The sequence below is a fragment of the Lithobates pipiens genome, unplaced genomic scaffold (genome assembly GCF_037356315.1).
Source record: "Lithobates pipiens isolate NorthernLeopardFrog02 unplaced genomic scaffold, aLitPip1_a1.2 Scaffold_28, whole genome shotgun sequence".
Taxonomy (NCBI): domain Eukaryota; kingdom Metazoa; phylum Chordata; class Amphibia; order Anura; family Ranidae; genus Lithobates; species Lithobates pipiens.
In genome coordinates, this window is record NW_027507789.1 from 184637441 (window position 1) to 184656206 (window position 18766).

The following is an 18766-nucleotide window of genomic DNA, read 5'->3' on the forward strand; positions in this document are numbered from 1 at the left end:
GTGCCGTTCACGTCATCGCGCACGGTTTCAGCAAACTGTTCGTCCGTCGTGTGTGGCCATGTCCGTCCATGCTAAGTTTGAGCGGACTGTTCGCTCAAACTGTTGGACGGACAAAGTTGGGCCAACAGTCCGCGCGTGTGTACGCGGCCTTACTCTTGCAAGTCGGGACCGATTTCCCATGTCATGGTTACCCACAAAAGAATGGCCTGCAATTTTATGCCCTGCCCTTCCCTTCCCTTTCACTTTCACTGGGAATCTGGGACAGACTCTCTAGAGTTCATAAATTTAAATCTTCTAATAGCCTAAAATCTCCTGTGTTGCTCTAGAACAGAGAGTTCACCCCGGGCCTCTCACCACAGACTTTTGATTGGTGGACTAATAAAGGTTTTCTACGCATAGCTGAACTTTTTCATCATAAAGGTATTTTAACAAAACAAGCCTTAGTGGAGAAATATCAGCTGCCGAATTCAGAACATTTTAGATATGCTCAGATAGCACATTTTTTGAGTACAATATCTTGTAAATCTGATATCGTTACTATGACATCAATGGAATATCTATGCCACAAAGGCCGCGTACACACGCGGGGACTGTTCGCCCAACTTTGTCCGCTGAACAGTGTTTCGGCGGACAGTCCGCCCGTGTGTGGGCTTTCAGCGGACAGTTTCAGCGAACAGTTTGCTGAACAAGGTTTTTCGGAATTTCCGAAAAACTGTCCGCTGAAACTTGGTTTCAGCGAACAGTCCCCTCGTGTGTAGGCTTGTTCGTCAAACTAAGTTCCGCGCATGCTCAGAAAGGATTTACACGCCGAAAGTTGTAATGCAGTGTATAGGACGTTGTATTTTCCGTCCCGTCGTACGTGCCGTTCACGTCATCGCGCACGGTTTCAGCAAACTGTTCGTTCGTCGTGTGTGGGCAAGTCCGTCCATGCTAATTTTGAGCGGACTGTTTGCTGAAACTGTTTGACGGACAAAGTTGGGGCGAACAGTCCCCGCGTGTGTACGCGGCCAAATACTACAAAATCTGAGGTCACATATCAGAGATTTATGGTATTTTAACTTCTAACTCAACTATATTGTGCTATATGGAAAAATGGGAGCAGGAGATCAACGAGACTCTCGAGCTTAATAAATGGCATTCAATAGCTCAAGCAGCCTCGAGGTCTCTTATAAAGAACTCCATTATAGAGACAAAACACAATATATTATATATAAATATATATATATATTGTGAGGGGGTTAGCTCGGCAGCGGGTGTGTGTGACCCCCTGGATGGGTTCACAACACAAAATTAGGCACAGCAGACAGCGTTGTAGGTGCAAAAAAACAAAAGATGCGGTTTATTTATGCTACATGCAGTGAAACATATAACATTCAAACAAAAATAAAACATTAAAATAAATCCTGGTCAGCTTGACCTCTAATTACACACTTAGATTCCCTGTCTACCAACTGAGTGCAGCCTTGTGCTGCACCAGTCCCTGTCTCTGTTGTAGAGGTTTGCCACACAGGCGTTAACTCACCACACAGAACAGGTGTCACACTCCCCAGTCTATACAAACACAAAACTGGTTCCAGGATGGAGCATCTCCCTAAGCATGCTGGGGTTTTTTGTAGAGGTCTTAATGAGCCCACTTACTTCAGCTGGGCTCATTAACTCTTCCCCTCTAATTATACAAGTCTGCATAAAGCCTGAATCTAGGGCACACATATTTCCCATCCTGGATACAACCAGGTGACTTTACCTGCGTGCTGCCACATACCCCCCCCCCCTCTTGTTTCAACCTTGGGGTTGTAGCACAAGCAGTCAGACATGCATGTATCCGAGACAAAGCATCCACATTCCCCATTTTAACACCAGGGCGATGCTTAACTGTAAAGTTAAATTCTTGTAGGGCCAGGAACCACCTATTTACCCTTCTATTGGTCTCCTTGTTCTGAGCCATCCACTTTAAAGGAGCGTGATCAGTCACCAGGTCAAAGTGCCTACCTAGCAGATAGTACCGAAGGGAATCTAGAGCCCACTTCACTGCTAAACATTCCTTCTCAATCGTGGCGTAATTTACCTCATGGGACTTCAACTTCCTGCTGAGGTAAATGACTGGGTGCTCTTACCCGTTCCAGACCTAGGATAACACTGCTCCTAACCCAACGTCTGATGCATCAGTTTGTACAACGAAGTCCTTAGAGAAGTCTGGCTGGCTAAATAAGGCTGTTTTTAAGGACTGAAATGCTTCTTCAGCCTCTGGGGACCATTTAACCATGACAGACTCTTTCCCTTTTATCAGGTTGGTGAGGGGCACAGCCTGAGAAGCAAAATGGGGAATGAATCGTCGATAATAGCCAGCGATTCCCAGAAAGGCTCGTACCTGTTTCTTGCTGTTGGGACGTGGCCAACTCTGTATGGCCTCGACTTTATTGACTTGGGGTTTTATCACCCCCCTCCCAATAGTGTACCCAAGATATTTGGCCCCCTCCTGTCCAATGGTACACTTCTTTGGATTGGCCGTAAACCCAGCTTCCCGGATAGAGTCTAGGACTGCTTGTACTTTTGGCAAATGTGAGACCCAGTCTGTGCTATGGATAATCACATCATCCAAGTAAGCTTCAGCATATTTTTGATGGGGCCTCAGAATCTTGTCCCTTTTCCGCTGGAATGTTGCCGGTGCATTCTGTAACCCAAACGGCATTCTCTTATATTGGAATGCCCCATCTGGGGTTACAAACGCAGTTTTCTCCTTGGCCGACTCGGCCAGGGGAATTTGCCAATACCCTTTGGTGAGATCAAGAGTTGTCATGGGGTAGGTGTCAAATTTTGTAACTTTATTCAATTGTCGAAAATCGTTACAAAACCGCCAGCTCCCATCAGGTTTGGGCACTAGTACGATAGGACTGGACCAATCACTCTGGGACTTCTCTATCACACCCAATTCCAGCATCCTTTGAACCTCCCCACGTATTGCCTCCCGTCGGGCCTCTGGTATTCTATAAGGTTTTAGTTTTACCCTTTCTCCTGGCGGGGTGATAATGTCATGCTCTACGCCAGATGTTTGTCCCTGCAGCTCAGAGAAAATCTCTTTGTTACGAAGTACAAACTATTTAACCTCCTGTTGTTGGGCTTTCGATAAGGTGTCTGCTATTCCAACCTCAGGAACTAAGCAATCAGGCTGTGCTTGTGACAAAGTCTCTGCGACTAGGGATTCCCTATCCCTCCAGGCTTTCAGCAGATTGACGTGATAGATCTGCTCCGGCTTTCGCCTTCCTGGCTGTCTAACCCTGTAGTTCACCTCACTAATTTTTTCAACCGTAGGGACTAGCACCAAGACCCTATCCCCCGGGGAAAAAGTACGGGTCTTGGCCCCACGGTTGTTCACCCTCTGCTGTGCTAACTGCGCTTGGGTTAAATGTTCCTTTACAATTGGCATTACCTGTGCAATCCTATCTTGCATCAGGGCGACATGCTCAATCACACTCCTGTGAGGAGAACTCTCATTTTCCCAAGTTTCATTGGCGATATCCAGCAGCCCTCTTGGGTGTCTCCCATAGAGCAACTCGAAGGGTGAGAAACCCGTAGAGGATTGGGGTACCTCCCTAATGGCAAACATCAGATAGGGTATTAGACAGTCCCAATTCTTTCCATCTCTATCCACCACCTTCTTTAACATTTGTTTTAGGGTTTTGTTGAATCTTTCAACCAACCCATCTGTTTGGGGATGATACACAGATGTACGCAATTGTGTCACTTTGTACAACTTGCATAATTCTTTCATAACCCTGGACATAAAGGGTGTACCTTGGTCCGTAAGCAGTTCCTTACAGATACCCACGCGGCTAAAAACAAGAGATAGCTCTTTGGCTATGGTTTTGGCCGAGGTATTTCGAAGAGGAATTGCTTCCGGATAACGGGTGGCATAGTCCAATATAACCAAAATGTACTGATGCCCCCTAGCAGACTTCATTATCGGACCTACCAAATCCATTGCGATCCTCTCAAAGGGGACCTCAATGATAGGAAGAGGTACCAGCGGGTTACGAAAATGTGGCATAGGTGCCGACTTCTGACACACAGGGCAGGAGGAACAATAATTTTCTGTTTCCTTCATGACCCCAGGCCAATAGAATCTCTGCAGTAGGGATGAGCTTCGTGTTCGAGTCGAACGTACGTTCGACTCGAACATTGGCTGTTCGTCCGTTCGGCGAAATCCGAACTCTTGGTCCGTTCGCGTCAAAATTCGTGTGGCGCTCATGGCCCACAATGCACTGCGATGGCGCAGTGCATTGCTGGCTCATGATTGGCCAAGCATGCACTGTGACCTCGCATGCTTGGCCAATCGCAGCGCCAGCAGCGAGGAGAGCCATGATTGGTCACAGGCAGGATGCCTGTGGCCAATCATAGCTCAGGCTGTGTAGTGCACGCCCCACACTATATAAGGCCGCCATTGAGGCGGCCTCGTGTAGTGTGTTGGCATCTGAAGCAGTGGGTGTTCTGTGTACCTTCAACACAGTACACACCGATCGTTTTTGGCTGATTTCCTATCTTGCTCTTGTGTAGTGGTTATTGTCTGTGCCCTGACCGCAGTATACACCACTATATTCACCTCACCTATATAGCTAGTGATCTATCTTTAATAATAGAGCTTGCAGTCAGTAGTGTTAGGAGATAGTGCGTGCTGTCTGCGTGCTCTGTACCCAGTACATACCGCTATAATCCACCTACATAGCTCTTCTCTATTTGAGCCCACTTGCCATCTGCAGGAGTTATTGGAAGTTGTGTGTGCCTCCAGCACAGCACAGTATACATCTGTATACAGTGGTGTGAAAAAGTGTTTGCCCCCTTCCTCATTTCCTGTTCCTTTGCATGTTTGTCACACTTAAGTGTTTCGGAACATCAAACCAATTTAAACAATAGTCAAGGACAACACAAGTAAACACAAAATGCAATTTGTAAATGAAGGTGTTTATTATTAAAGGTGAAAAAAAATCCAAACCATCATGGCCCTGTGTGAAAAAGTGATTGCCCCCTAAACCTAATAACTGGTTGGGCCACCCTTAGCAGCAACAACTGCAACCAAGCGTTTGCGATAACGTGCAATGAGGCTTTTACAGCGTCCTGGAGGAATTTTGGCCCACTCATCTTTGCAGAATTGTCCTAATTCAGTTACATTAGAGGGTTTTCCAGCATGAACGGCCTTTTTAAGGTCATACCACAACATCTCAATAGGATTCAGGTCAGGACTTTGGCTAGGCCACTCCAAAGTCTTCATTTTGTTTTTCTTCAGCCATTCGGTGGTGGACTTGCTGGTGTGTTTAGGATCATTGTCCTGCTGCAGAACCCAAGTTGGTTTCAGCTTGAGTACACGAACAGATGGTCGGACATTCTCCTTCAGGATCTCTTGGTAGACAGCAGAATTCATAGTTCCTTTTATCACGGCAAGTCTTCCAGGTCCTGAAGCAGCAAAACAGCCCCAGACCATCACACTACCACCACCATATTTTACTGTTGGTATAATGTTCTTTTTATGAAATGCAGTGTTCCTTCTACGCCAGATATACTTGGACACACACCTTCCAAAGAGTTCCACTTTTGTCTCATCGGTCCACAGAATGTTGTCCCAAAAGTCTTGGGGATCATCAAGATGTGTTGTGGAGAAATTGAGACGAGCTTTGATGTTCTTTTTGCTCAGCAGTGGTTTTCTCCTTGGAACTCTGCCATGCAGGCCATTTTTGCCCAGTCTTTTCCTGATGGTGGAGGCATGAACGCTGACCTTAACTGAGGCAAGTGAGGCCTGCAGTTCCTTGGACGTTGTTGTGGGGTCTTTTATGACCTCTTGGATGAGTCGTCGCTGCGCTCTTGGGGTAATTTTGGGCGGCCGGCCACTCCTGGGAAGGTTCACCACTGTTCCATGTCTTCGCCATTTGTGGATAATGGCTCTCACTGTGGTTCGCTGGATTCCCAAAGCTTTGGAAATGGCTTTATAACCCTTTCCAGACTGATAGATCTCAATTACTTTCTTTCTCAATTGTTCCTGAATTTCTTTGGGTCTCGGCATGATGTGTAGCTTTTAAGGATCTTCTGGTGGACCTTACTGTGTCAAGCAGCTCCTATTTAAGTGATGCCTTGATTGTGAACAGGTGTGGCAATAATCAGGCCTGGGTGTGGCTAGAGAAATTGAACTTAGGTGTGGACAACCACAGTTATAGTATGTTTTAACAAGGGGGGCAATCACTTTTTCACACAGGGCCATGATGGTTTGGATTTTTTTTCACCTTTAATAATAAACACCTTCATTTACAAATTACATTTTGTGTTTACTTGTGTTGTCCTTGACTATTGTTTAAATTGGTTTGATGTTCCGAAACACTTAAGTGTGACAAACATGCAAAGGAACAGGAAATGAGGAAGGGGGCAAACACTTTTTCACACCACTGTAGGGCCTGGGGGCCACACGCATTTCCTTTTTTTAATATGGGTACAGGGTTCCCCTTAATATGCGTACAAGACCCAAATAGGCTGGTAATGGGCAGGGAGGGCTACCCATGCCATTTTTCTCAATAATTTTCAACCATATTGCAGGAACCAGATATAACATTAAAACCGCAAGCAGTTTTAAATGGTGTTATTTCCGTTTAATGTAATTTTGTGCAGGGACTGTTCTAAACACGGGAAATACGTGGCACTTCACAGGCATACTACAGACACCCCCCAGGCACCATATTTAAAGGAATATTTCACTTTTTTTTTTCACTTTCATTGTCAGTAAAATCAGTGCTCCCGCCAAAACGGCCATTTTTAAAAACATTTTAGGCATTGACCCATGTCCCCTGGGGCAGGAGGCAGGTCCCCAAACCCTTTTTAGGACAGTATCTTGCATATTAGCCGTTAAAATTAGCACTTTCCATTTCGAACGTTCGAGTCCCATAGACTTCAATGGGGTTCTAACGTTCGTAACGAACGTGGGGTCCGTTCGAAAGTTCTGGTACGAACCGAACCGGGGGGTGTTCGGCTCATCCCTACTCTGCAGTACCCTCTCTCTGGTTTTCTCGGCCCCCAGATGACCTCCCAGAATGTGCCCATGGGCCAATTCTAACACCAACTTCCTGTAAGGTTTGGGCACCACAAGTTGCTCAATGGTTTCTTCTGCCCTTTGAGACACTCGATACAGCAGGTCCCTTTCCATAGTGAAGTACGGGTAAGTGCAAATCTTATCTGGGTTCACTAACTCGCCATCTATTTTCACCACATTTTCCCGTGCCTTTATTAGGGTGGGGTCTTTTAACTGTTCTGTGGCAAAATTTTCCCGGTGAACCTCAAGATCCGAAAACTCCACAGACGGCATGTTTTCATCTGAGGATGTTGGCTTCTCCCCAGTTTCTCGAGTTTCCCCCGCCAATACCGACAAGGGAAATTCAGGAGAGTCCTCACCACTCCCAGAGGAATTCTGGTCATCTTCCTGGTCTATAGGGGCACCAGTGGGGGGCTCAGGACAATCCCAGAGTTCCCAGAATTTTGGAAAATCCCTTCCCACAATAGCATCATGTGGTAAGTGAGACACTAACCCCACCTGATGAGAGAGGTTACCTTTGGGGGTCTCAAAAAACACTGAAGTTACAGGATACTCTCGGGTGTCCCCATGCACACAAATAACAGCCACCTTCCCAGAGACCTTTGTAGTAACTAATTCAGCTTTTATCAATGTTACAAGGCTACCTGAATCCAGCAACACATCAACATTTCTACCATTAATACGCATTTTACATAAATGTTTCTCAGGTCCCCGAATGGCAGTGCATGCAACTGTCGCAAACAGCGACTGACGTCTCTCCCTTCTAAAGTCACATTGCATAGGCTCATCCACAACTGGGCAATTGGCTGCAATATGTCCCTCTTGCCGGCAGCGGTAGCAAATAATCTTTTTCGCTGCCTCTTGCAGCCTGGGCTTCCCGGGCTGCTCCCGCCAGACCTTATGTAGAACTCCCATCCTCTCACTCTCTCCACCCTCACCCCTTGGAGTCATCTTTTTTTTTTTTTTTTTTTTTTAACAGAAAATTTTATTAGACAAATCAGCATTACATTGCAAAGTACAGTAGATCCGATATTACACAGTTGTAGAAAGGAAAAGAAAAACCACCTTCATCCAGTATCCATTCATATATCAATAATCCAGCAGTACAGATAACAGGAGTATCCATTACCCTATCATAAATGCAGGACATCCCCAGCGGAACTTCACAGCCATCATGCAGGTACCTAACATTTGCGCGAGCCCGCGGAAGGGGGAGGCCAGGGAGGAAATGGCATTGGAGTCATCTTACCCGCCACTGGGGATGATCTGGTCTTAGGGTGGAAAGTCCGTGAGTCCCTGGAAGAGGTGGTCAGGCTCTCTGTAGCCAAGTACCTCTCAACCAGATCCACAAGTTTATCTGCATTTTCTGGGTCTCCATGGCTTACCCATTTTTGGATGGCAGTAGGAAGAGCTCTCAGGAAACGATCCATAACAACACGTTCCACAATGTTTGGTGCGGTCAAAGTCTCTGGCTGCAGCCACTTCCTGCTCAGGTGAATGAGATCATACATTTGAGACCTGGGGGGTTTTCCAACCTGAAAAGTCCAATTATGCACACGCTGAGCCCGGATGGCCAGGGTAACACCCAGCCATGCCAATATTTCTGTTTTTAGCACCACATAGTCTTTTGCTTGGTCAGGCTCTAGGTCATAATAAGCTTTCTGCGATTCCCCAGTTAACAGAGGGGCCACCAGTCCAGCCCATTGCTCCTTAGGCCACTTTTCCCTTTCAGCAGTCCTTTCAAATGTGGTCAAAAACACCTCCGGATCATCCTCTCCAGTCATTTTTGTCAGTAAACGGCTCACACCAAAGGATGAGGTATTATTGTAACCACTTGCCTCATTGGTCTGCGGACGTTGCTGTATTAATGTCTCTATTTGCTGTTGAAAACACTGCTCTTGCTTCTGCAACAGGTCTATGAAGCAGGCTTCAGATTGCTTCTGGGCTTGTTGCTGAGCTTCCAGACTATGCAGGTGAGCTTTCTGCTGAGCTTCCAGACTCTGCTGGTGAGCTTTCTGCTGAGCTTCCAGACTCTGCTGCAAAGTTGCATTTGTCTGCTGCTGGGCTGCAAGGCTCTGTTGTTGAGCTGCAAGGCTCTTTTGTAAACCTGCATTTGTTTGCTGCTGATTTGCATTTGCTTGCTGCTGGTTTGCATTTGCTAGAGCCAGCTGTCTCAGTATCTCCTCCATGCTGGCCTTAAAAAATAAATTAAAAAAACCTGCCAAAATTCTCCACCAACTGTGAGGGGGTTAGCTCGGCAGCGGGTGTGTGTGACCCCCTGGATGGGTTCACAACACAAAATTAGGCACAGCAGACAGCGTTGTAGGTGCAAAAAAACAAAAGATGCGGTTTATTTATGCTACATGCAGTGAAACATATAACATTCAAACAAAAATAAAACATGAAAATAAATCCTGGTCAGCTTGACCTCTAATTACACACTTAGATTCCCTGTCTACCAACTGAGTGCAGCCTTGTGCTGCACCAGTCCCTGTCTCTGTTGTAGAGGTTTGCCACACAGGCGTTAACTCACCGCACAGAACAGGTGTCACACTCCCCAGTCTATACAAACACAAAACTGGTTCCAGGGTGGAGCATCTCCCTAAGCATGCTGGGGTTTTTTGTAGAGGTCTTAATGAGCCCACTTACTTCAGCTGGGCTCATTAACTCTTCCCCTCTAATTATACAAGTCTGCATAAAGCCTGAATCTAGGGCACACATATTTCCCATCCTGGATACAACCAGGTGACTTTACCTGCGTGCTGCCACAATATATATATATATATATATATATATATATATATATATATATATATATATATATTATATTATATTATATAAACTATAAAATATGGTGGCCGTGCCCCAGAAGTGAGGTGTTTTTGGATAAGAGTATATTATAACATTTTTCCCTCACACAAATTAACCTGATCAAATCTCCAAAACAGTCGTTAATAGGTAGTGTGGTGGAGGAGACACTGAGACATCAGAGGAGTCTCATCACCTTTATATTTGTGTCTGCAAAAATTATAATTTCCAAGTACTCTCCTGGATTATGATAAATGAAAGGTTAACGGCTACCTTACAGGACAAAATTAAGCTGTTTTAAAAGGTGTGGGATCCTAGTATAAGATTGTAGATTCTATAATAAATTCTTTTTTTTTTTCTTTTTTTTTTTTTTAACTATATTCTTGATAATAATTAAGACCTTTTTTTTAATCTGAGGTCATCTTATATTAACCTAGTCTAAGTTGGTTTTATCCTTTCTTATACAACGTATGACATAATCTTTTAAGCAGTTAGATCCATGCTAAAATTGTTTTAGTTAAGCTACTTTTAGTTTATGTTGGAAGTACAACTCAATATTATTACCATATATGTGATCTTTTCTTTTGCTGCCACCATACAGTATGTACTTATGTATGCTAATTGTTAAAATTCTATAAACAAATTTGACAAGGAAAAAAAAAAGGTGTGGGATCCATGGATCAACTATCCGACTACTGATCCCAGGACTTTGCCCGCTTAGATTGTCTATTAGTGTCTATTAGACAGTGAAGGTTGGAGAATGGAGTTCCTTACCCCCTTTCCCCTTCATCTGGCCCCCTTTCTCCATTTGTAACTATACTCCTTTCTATTGTTAACTAAGGGAATAGGCTACTATTGGTGGCTTACATAATGAGATTGCCCCCCCCCGTGACGGAGGCTGATCATCATTGAGAATTTGACAAGGAAACTGAGGGATTAACCATTTTACTCACCTGAGCCCATTCGTTCCCTCGGCGGAGACACGCTCTACTGCTCATTGGATAGATTTATAGCAGTGCAGCCATTGGCTCCCGCTGCTATCAATCAAATGATGGGGGGGCGGGGCTGAGTCCTGCAGTCTGTGTGAATGTACACAGAAGCAGGACTCGGGAGGGCGCCAGCACGGGTGTCCACCTTAGGAGAGCCTTCTCCAAAGTGGGCACTCGATGCCGGGAGGAGCTACTAGCGCCACCGGGGATCCCAGAAGTTGATGAACTGAACAGTGGAGGCAAGTATGTTTTGTTATTTAAAAAAAAAAAGTGAGGGTTTACAACCCCTTTAAGTCTAACCAGACTATTGGCATACTTCTCTTGCTTCTAACATTAACTATAACTAGATACTCTCCTCAATAGGTCATGTTTGTTATAGCCCTTGTGTTTTCCTTTGACATATAATTTTTTACAATGGAGAATGTGCTTACTTGTCAATTCTACTGTCTTTGGATTGATATATTGCAACCTGTCTATTTTTCATCTATTTTGTAAAATTTTCAATAAAAAATATCGAAAGAGAAAAAATGCAGTGTAGGTGTCAGCATACAATTCACCGAGTGTGTCTCTTGTTGGAAAAGGTCGATGAAAGTTACAGACATAATAATAAATGTCCTTGGTAAAAACTTTTTATAGCTTCAATCAATTATGAACATGTACATGTAAAATGTATACTGTATGTTCATAATGAAATGTAAAATTATTGTAAAATTAACACAGTCACTTCATATATGGAAGGTATGGCCTTGTTTTTTAGCAAGAAATATCTGTTTGGAACATTATAATATGCAATCTGCATCCTTCCACAATTAAATCTTGTAACTGTAGCACCCTCTACCTTGGATAGGTAGGTGCTAGTGTAGGTTTTTGTGTAAGTTGCCAGTGCAGGTAAATTTAAGCACGCCTATGCTACGAGCTAGGCCTGTTTATTTTCATCTGGGGGCAGGGGAGTGGTTTAGTATAGCAGTAGGTGTCTGACATGTACTTCAGCTCTTGGGTGCCTCCTCTGTTTCCAGGGAGAATGTTCTGGAAAAGGGGTAGGGCAGAGAGCTGGAGTGACATGGGGTGCATGTGAGGAGCTCTGACCAATCCCCAACTAGGACTGGCAGGGGGCAGGCCTCCTACATATACCCATGGTCAGCCTATTCAGGGGGGGGAGTTGTCAGCTGGGTGAACTGGATAATGGAGTGTTAGACTATCATGTCTGAGGGAACCCCTATTTCTGGGGGGGGTGTACCTAAGGCGGGGAGCTCTGGAGCTGGTAGGGAGCCTCTCCTTAGAGGGTCATGGAGAGGTGTCCTGGAACAAGAGCTGGAGGACAGTTGGTCCGGAGTAAAGTCATTCAGGAAGGATCCAGGACAGGTGTCGTGAGTGGAAAGCACAGTGGAATGATCTGGAAGAGACATTCCAGGGGAGCTGGATGTAGAGCCAGAGGGAGAGACTGTGGGAGTTTGTGTCAAGTCGCTGCAGCCAGGAGGGAGGGCAGGATTTGCACGTTGGACTTGCTGGGATCAGTAGTACATCTACATATATTCTTCTCAAGTAAATCAGTTGCTACTACAAAGGGATTCTGCAGGCCCCCTTCTACAAAGTGTGTGATTTGAGGCTAGGACGGAGGTTCACCTTGCAGCAGGACAATGACCCCAAACACACTGCTAAAGCAACACTTGAGTGGTTTAAGGGGAAACATGTAAATGTGTTGGAATGACCTAGTCAAAGCCAGACCTCAATCCAATAGAAAATCTGTGGTCAGACTTAAAGATTGCTGTTGACAAGCGCAAACCATCCAACTTGAAGGAGCTGGAGCAGCTTTGCAAGGAAGAATGGGCAAAAATCCCAGTGGTAAGATGTGGCAAGCTCATAAAGACTTATCTAAAGTGACTTGGAGCTGTGATAGCCGCAAAGGTGGCGCTACAAAGTATTGCCTTTAGGGGGGTGAATAGTTATGGACATTGACTTTTTCTGTTATTTTGTCCTATCTGTTGCTTCACAATAAAAAAAAAAAAATGTCTTCAAAGTTGTGGGCATGTTCTGTAAATGAAATTAAAATCCTCAAACAATCCATGTTAATTCCAGGTTGTGAGATAACAAAACATGAAAAATGCCAAGAAGGTGAATACTTTTGCAAGGCACTGTATATGGAAATATACATCGTCTATTGTTAAAATGTATTTTACTATTTCCTAATTCAAAACAATAAAAATCATTGGAAAAGTTAAAATTAACACAGCTTGAAAAAATGTTTGTTGTTCGATTTTTCTAGCTTTTTAAGTACCGTACATGATACATGTCTGCATGACACATAAATCTTCCTGCTTTCTTCTCATAGAATGAACATAGTTGTGGGGGCTCCCAAACTGAACACATTGGTTGCGAATGTCAGTAGTGGCGGAGGTGTGTTCTTATGTCCATGGGGGTCACAGACCAGCAGCTGCTCCCTTATACCTTTTGACGATAAATCAGGTAAAGTTGAACATGAGTTGAATAAAGTGTATAATAATATAATTATTTTCTATATATCACTAGTACATTCTTTAAGTTCTTTATAAGAATGAACATCTATGGGCAGCAGAGTTTCCCCCTTGGCAACATTTCTAACCCCTTCTCTAACCCACCAATTGACATAGATAATGCCAAGTACACATGATCGTCTGTTTTTTTTTCTTTTCGCATGCTAGTCGCCATATAGAAAATTAAGAGGTTACTAAAGTTACAAAAATTCTTGTACGACAGAATAAAAATGAGAAAACTATGTAATGTATTGTATTTGTATTGTTTTGGATGAAAACTGTACTGATTAAACAGAAAACATATGATCTGGTATAGTAGAAAATTTTTCATGCTTGTCTCATTGGATATTTTTGCATGACCGGTCGCGATCGGTTCTTGAAAGCCATGTACTAACGATCAGTTTATCGTACAATCGCTTCATTTTTCACACAATTTTCTGATTGGTGTGTACGGCAAGGATTGCAATAATTACATTGTAGCTGGGGCCCCCTGGATGTCCACCAAGGTTGCCTTGTGCATGATCTGGCTCTGGGCAGCAGTATGCACAAACAGAGATAATCTTGAAATTGTAATTGTTTAAAAAAATGTGCTCCTGTCTACTTTAGATACCTGCAGTTTGTTTTACCAGTTTTTTCAGATTTTTCCATTCTGGGCACCCCTGTCTGTCCTTATGCTCTCAACCACTGAGACACTGATACTATATTCTAAATCTGGTATTTGTTCCTTCTGCCATTCACAGGAGACACATTTAATAACGGCGAAGGGAGAATAACCATTTATAAGTCCGATCAGTGGCTTGGAGCAACTGTCAAAACTTGGGAGTCCAGCATAGTGGTATGATTCTATTTTTTTTACTCTGTTATAATATATATAGACGCGGCATCACCCAGATAAGTGTATAAGTAACACACCTATCACAGGGAACCAAAGTTAAAAATTAGGCATGATTATTTTAAAGTAACTGTATAGTGGTTTTGTACAAATTTTCTTTATTTTATCATGATCAGGACTCAAAAAACAAAAATGTTATACATGTTTTTAGGTTAGGTAACTATAGAATATTGCGTAGTAATATTATATAGTGTTCTATTGAGCCAACAGGTGGTGCTCTAGTCTCATTTTTCAAAGCAAAGCAATGTATCATTCTCAGTAATCGGACTAAGGGAGATTATTTTGTCTGCTGTGCTGCCTCTATAGCTACCCTATTTTGTTTAGTGCTCTGGGAATTCTCTGATATGTATTATACATGTTCTTTATAACAACAAAAAATTGTTCTTGTGCACTACAAACTGCAGACAAAACATGTGAGCCCATCATTAACTACTTGCTTACTGGGCATTTAAACCCCCCTCCTGCTCAGAGCAATTTTTAGCTTTCAGCGCTGTCAAACTTTGAATGACAATTGTGTGGTCAATGCTACGCTGTGCTCAAATTACATTTTTATCATTTTTTTCACACAAATTGAACTTTCTTGAAAAACAAACAAACATGTTTCATAGTTTGTTTTTGCAAACGGGTAATTTCATTGATATTTGTAGAAAATTTCCCACTTCTTTCTGACACCTCCAACACTTACTTGATGTATGAGGGAAATATTTTTGAAGTTTTTCTGGTGTTCTGTACCACTGTGAAATTATTTTATAATTAGTTTCTTGTAGTTTTGTACATGTTGATGTTTTAAAGATAGATTGTATCATATTTTTCTTCTGCTCCTCGGAAAAAGTCCTTCCTAGGTCTATTTCCCACTTCCGAAAGAAGGGTAGCTGAAAATTTTCTACTGGTTTAATCAATAACGCGTACATTTTCGAAATTACATGCGTAATTGGCTCCTTTTCCATACAGATTTTCCCAAATGGCGTGTAGCCACGGTCTAATAACTCTGGCACTATCTCTGTACTTAAAAAATGTCCTAGTTGTGCCGCCTGCCAGAAATCTAATTGGAAGGGGCCTTTTCTATCCATCATCTCCTGCATTGTTGGCCATTTGCCTATTTTTATGAAATGCGAGGCTTGATATATTCCTTTTTTAATCAGCTTGTCAAAAGGTCCTTTCTGTATGCCTGGTATGAATCGGGGATTACCTAATATAGGGACTAGAGGGGATATCTGTGTTGATATCTTATTCTTAACTAAGAGATTGTAACATATCTGTAGTGTGGGTCCTATTGTAGGATGTAACTTCGTATCCGATGTGAGGTTTCTATAGCACCAAGGTGCCCTATGTAATAGCTCCCTACATTGTGCTTGCTCTAAATTTACCCATATTTTCTGGTCTCCATGTCGACACCAGTCCAACAGTCGGCCTAGATGTATTGCCTGATAATATTTATATATGTCCGGTGTTGCCAGTCCCCCGTATTGCTTCGGTAATGTTAATAGTGTCCTCCGTATCCTTGGTTGTTTATCTGCCCATATAAATTTCATGAATAATGTTTGTATAGTTCTAAAAAATTTCCTTGGCATTAGAATTGGAATTGCCTGGAGGAGGTACAGGAGTTTTGGCAGAATATTCATCTTGATTATATTATTTCTTCCAAACCAAGAATGTATTCCCCTATGCCATCTCTCCAGGCATCCACGTACCATCTTCAATACCGGTGCAAAATTTAATTCATATATTTTATTGGGGTCTGTTGCAATCATTATTCCTAAATATTTCAGGCCTTGATCCGTCCAATTAAATTTGTAATTTAGTTTTATTAATCTCGTCATTTTCTCTGGGACTGCTATCATCAAGGCTTCTGACTTGGAACAGTTTATTTTAAAGTAGGATAGTATACTGTATGCCTCAATTTCCTTAAATAGATTTGGGAGCGAAATTGTCGGATTCGTCACTGTAAAAAGCGTATCATCTGCATATGCTGCCACTTTATTATGAGTTCCTCCTATGGTTATTCCTTGGATATGCCTGTTAAGCCTTACTCTACATAGCAGTGGTTCGAGGGTCAACGCGAATAACAAAGGGGACAGTGGACATCCCTGTCTGGTCCCATTTGTTATCGGAAAGGATGAAGATACCACTCCGTTTACTCTTACTTGAGCTGTAGGTTTTTCATACAAACTTGCTATCCAGCCTATCATTTTCCCCCCTAACTTTATATGTCGGAGTACCGAGAACATGAACCCCCACCCTACCCGGTCAAAAGCCTTTTCTGCATCTGTTCTGCATTTGAAATTTTCTACATATATTTTGGTCATGCCCAAAAATTGAGAAATATTGGAAGGACGTACGAGAGATTATTCAACAATTCAGTGAAGTAGAAATACGGGAGGACCCAGCAGTATTTCTCTTGCATTTGTCAGAGATCCCGGGGAACATATATAGGAATTCCATCCTGTGTCACTTGGTAAACACAGCCAAGGCATGTATAACACTTAGGTGGAAACAGACACAACCCCCTAGTGTGAGCATGTGGCTGAAGAAAGTTGAGGAGGTGAACAGGATGGAAGACCTAATATGGACAGCTAGGAAAAGAAGAAAAACCTACTTAGAAATATGGACACCATGGAATCTTTATATCTCTTCGGAGGAGGGAAAGAGACAGATTGATGCGATCTAAGGGGGAGGAGGGGGAGATATAGGGGAAGGAGATGAGAATTTCCACTCTCCCCCTCCCCTTCTTGGTTTGTGGGTGTGTTGAGGGGGGTGGTTTGGGGTGGGATTTAAATTTTTTTTTGGGGGGGGGTAAACAAGGATGGAAATAAAGGGGGGAGATGAGAAATAGGAAGATAACAATAAAACTTTGGCCTGGCTGGGAATAGTACCAACCCAGGACCAGACATAGGGTATGTGGGACCGAATTCAGAGGGAGGAGTTTCCTCGACGTCGTCCCCATACATTACCATCAACTTAGCTTTTTTTTTTTTTCTTGGATTTATATATTACACTATAAGGGAAGCAAGAGGTAAAGGAAATAGAAGGAATTGTTATGTTTTTCTTTTTACTATGTATAAATATGGAAATTCGATGTATGATATTCAGACTGTTTATGTAAAATTCCATTCTTGTATTGCAAAAAATGTCATTGATATTTGCTGATGAGGCTGCACTGATGGGCACTGATGGGCTGCATTCAAGGGCACTTATGGGCTGCACTGATGGACACTGATGGGCTGCGCTGATGGGCACGGATAAGGCAACACTGATAGGCACTGATAAGGCGGCACTGATGGGCACTGATAAGACGGTACTATTGGGCCCTGATAGGGGGCACTGATGGGTGGCACTGATGAGTGGCAATTATGGGTGGCACTGATGGGTAGCACTGATGGGCACTGGTAGGTGGCACTCATGGGCACTGGTAGGTGGTATTGATAGGCAGCACTGGTGATGAGGCACTGATTGGTGACATTTATAGGGCACTGATGGTTGGTACTGTGTGCACTGGTAGATGGCACTGGTGGCCACTGGTAGGTGGCACAGGTGGGCACAGAAGCCTCTTCAGAGGCTCTCCACGGTCGGAACTGAGGTCCCTCTCAAAGCCGCCGGAAAAAATTGCCTATTACCTGCTCTTTTTATATCACATGCTCAGCTGTCATTGGCTGACAGTTGATCATGTTGTAAGGGGTCAGAATCGACCCTTTACTCCAATCTGTGATCAGCCAAGTCTCATAGACTCATAGGGTGCACAGGGCGCTCAAGCAGGAGAGGACGTCTATAGACGCCCTCCCGGCAAAGTAGGTCTACCCTGTAGCCGTCTTTCAGCTATAGAGCAGACGGGAAGAGGTTAAAAGATAAGGCAAAATCTAAAAAAACAAAAAAACACAAGGAATATAGCAACACTAATAACTTGTTAAAACAACAAAAAAACACTTGGAAGTGTACAATTCCTCTAAAAGAGAATTTTAATGTATACCGTGCTGCTTTCAAACAATATAAAACTAGTTAAACTACCATTTTGTAACCTTTATGCTATTTGAAGGGCATGAATAATTGTAGAGCCGGAGTTGAGGAGTTCAAAATCCATTTGACCTTGTTGTCCTGTTCTTCCAGGCCTGCGCTCCCCTTCAGCATTATAACTTTGAGGACCTCAGTTCTAGCAAAACAGGGGATTCGGGGACGACTCCATCAGGGGCATGCTACTTTACTGAGGACCTGAAAAATTTCTATGAGTTTGCTCCTTGTCGACAAACCAAGACGGAGAGACTTTTCAGATGGGATCGCTATGGTGTGTGACATTTAGCAACTGGATATATCTTAATAGATGCAAGAAAAAGTGTCCGCAGAAATGGTTCTTGACTCACATATCCATAAAGAGGAAGTTCACCCTGTGCATGTTAATTGAGTTACCAACAGCAAGGAAACACTAGTTCCTTACCAAATGCATTCCTGTTTGCTGTCCATGTTTTTGTTCCTATGCTTTTGGAGTGCCAATTGTGTCCAGTGACACCAAGCT

The 18766-nt window shown here is 43.3% G+C and overlaps 1 protein-coding gene across 1 annotated transcript in view; it reads left to right on the forward strand.

Annotated features, from left to right (window-relative positions):
• Positions 1–18766, forward strand: part of LOC143935913 (integrin alpha-IIb-like) — a 129685-nt gene that overhangs the window by 21836 nt on the left and 89083 nt on the right. The window contains exons 2-4 of the mRNA XM_077460103.1: positions 13190–13323; positions 14111–14205; positions 18364–18538. Coding sequence (XP_077316229.1) covers positions 13190–13323; positions 14111–14205; positions 18364–18538 — 404 coding nt within the window. The remainder of the gene's footprint in view (positions 1–13189; positions 13324–14110; positions 14206–18363; positions 18539–18766) is intronic.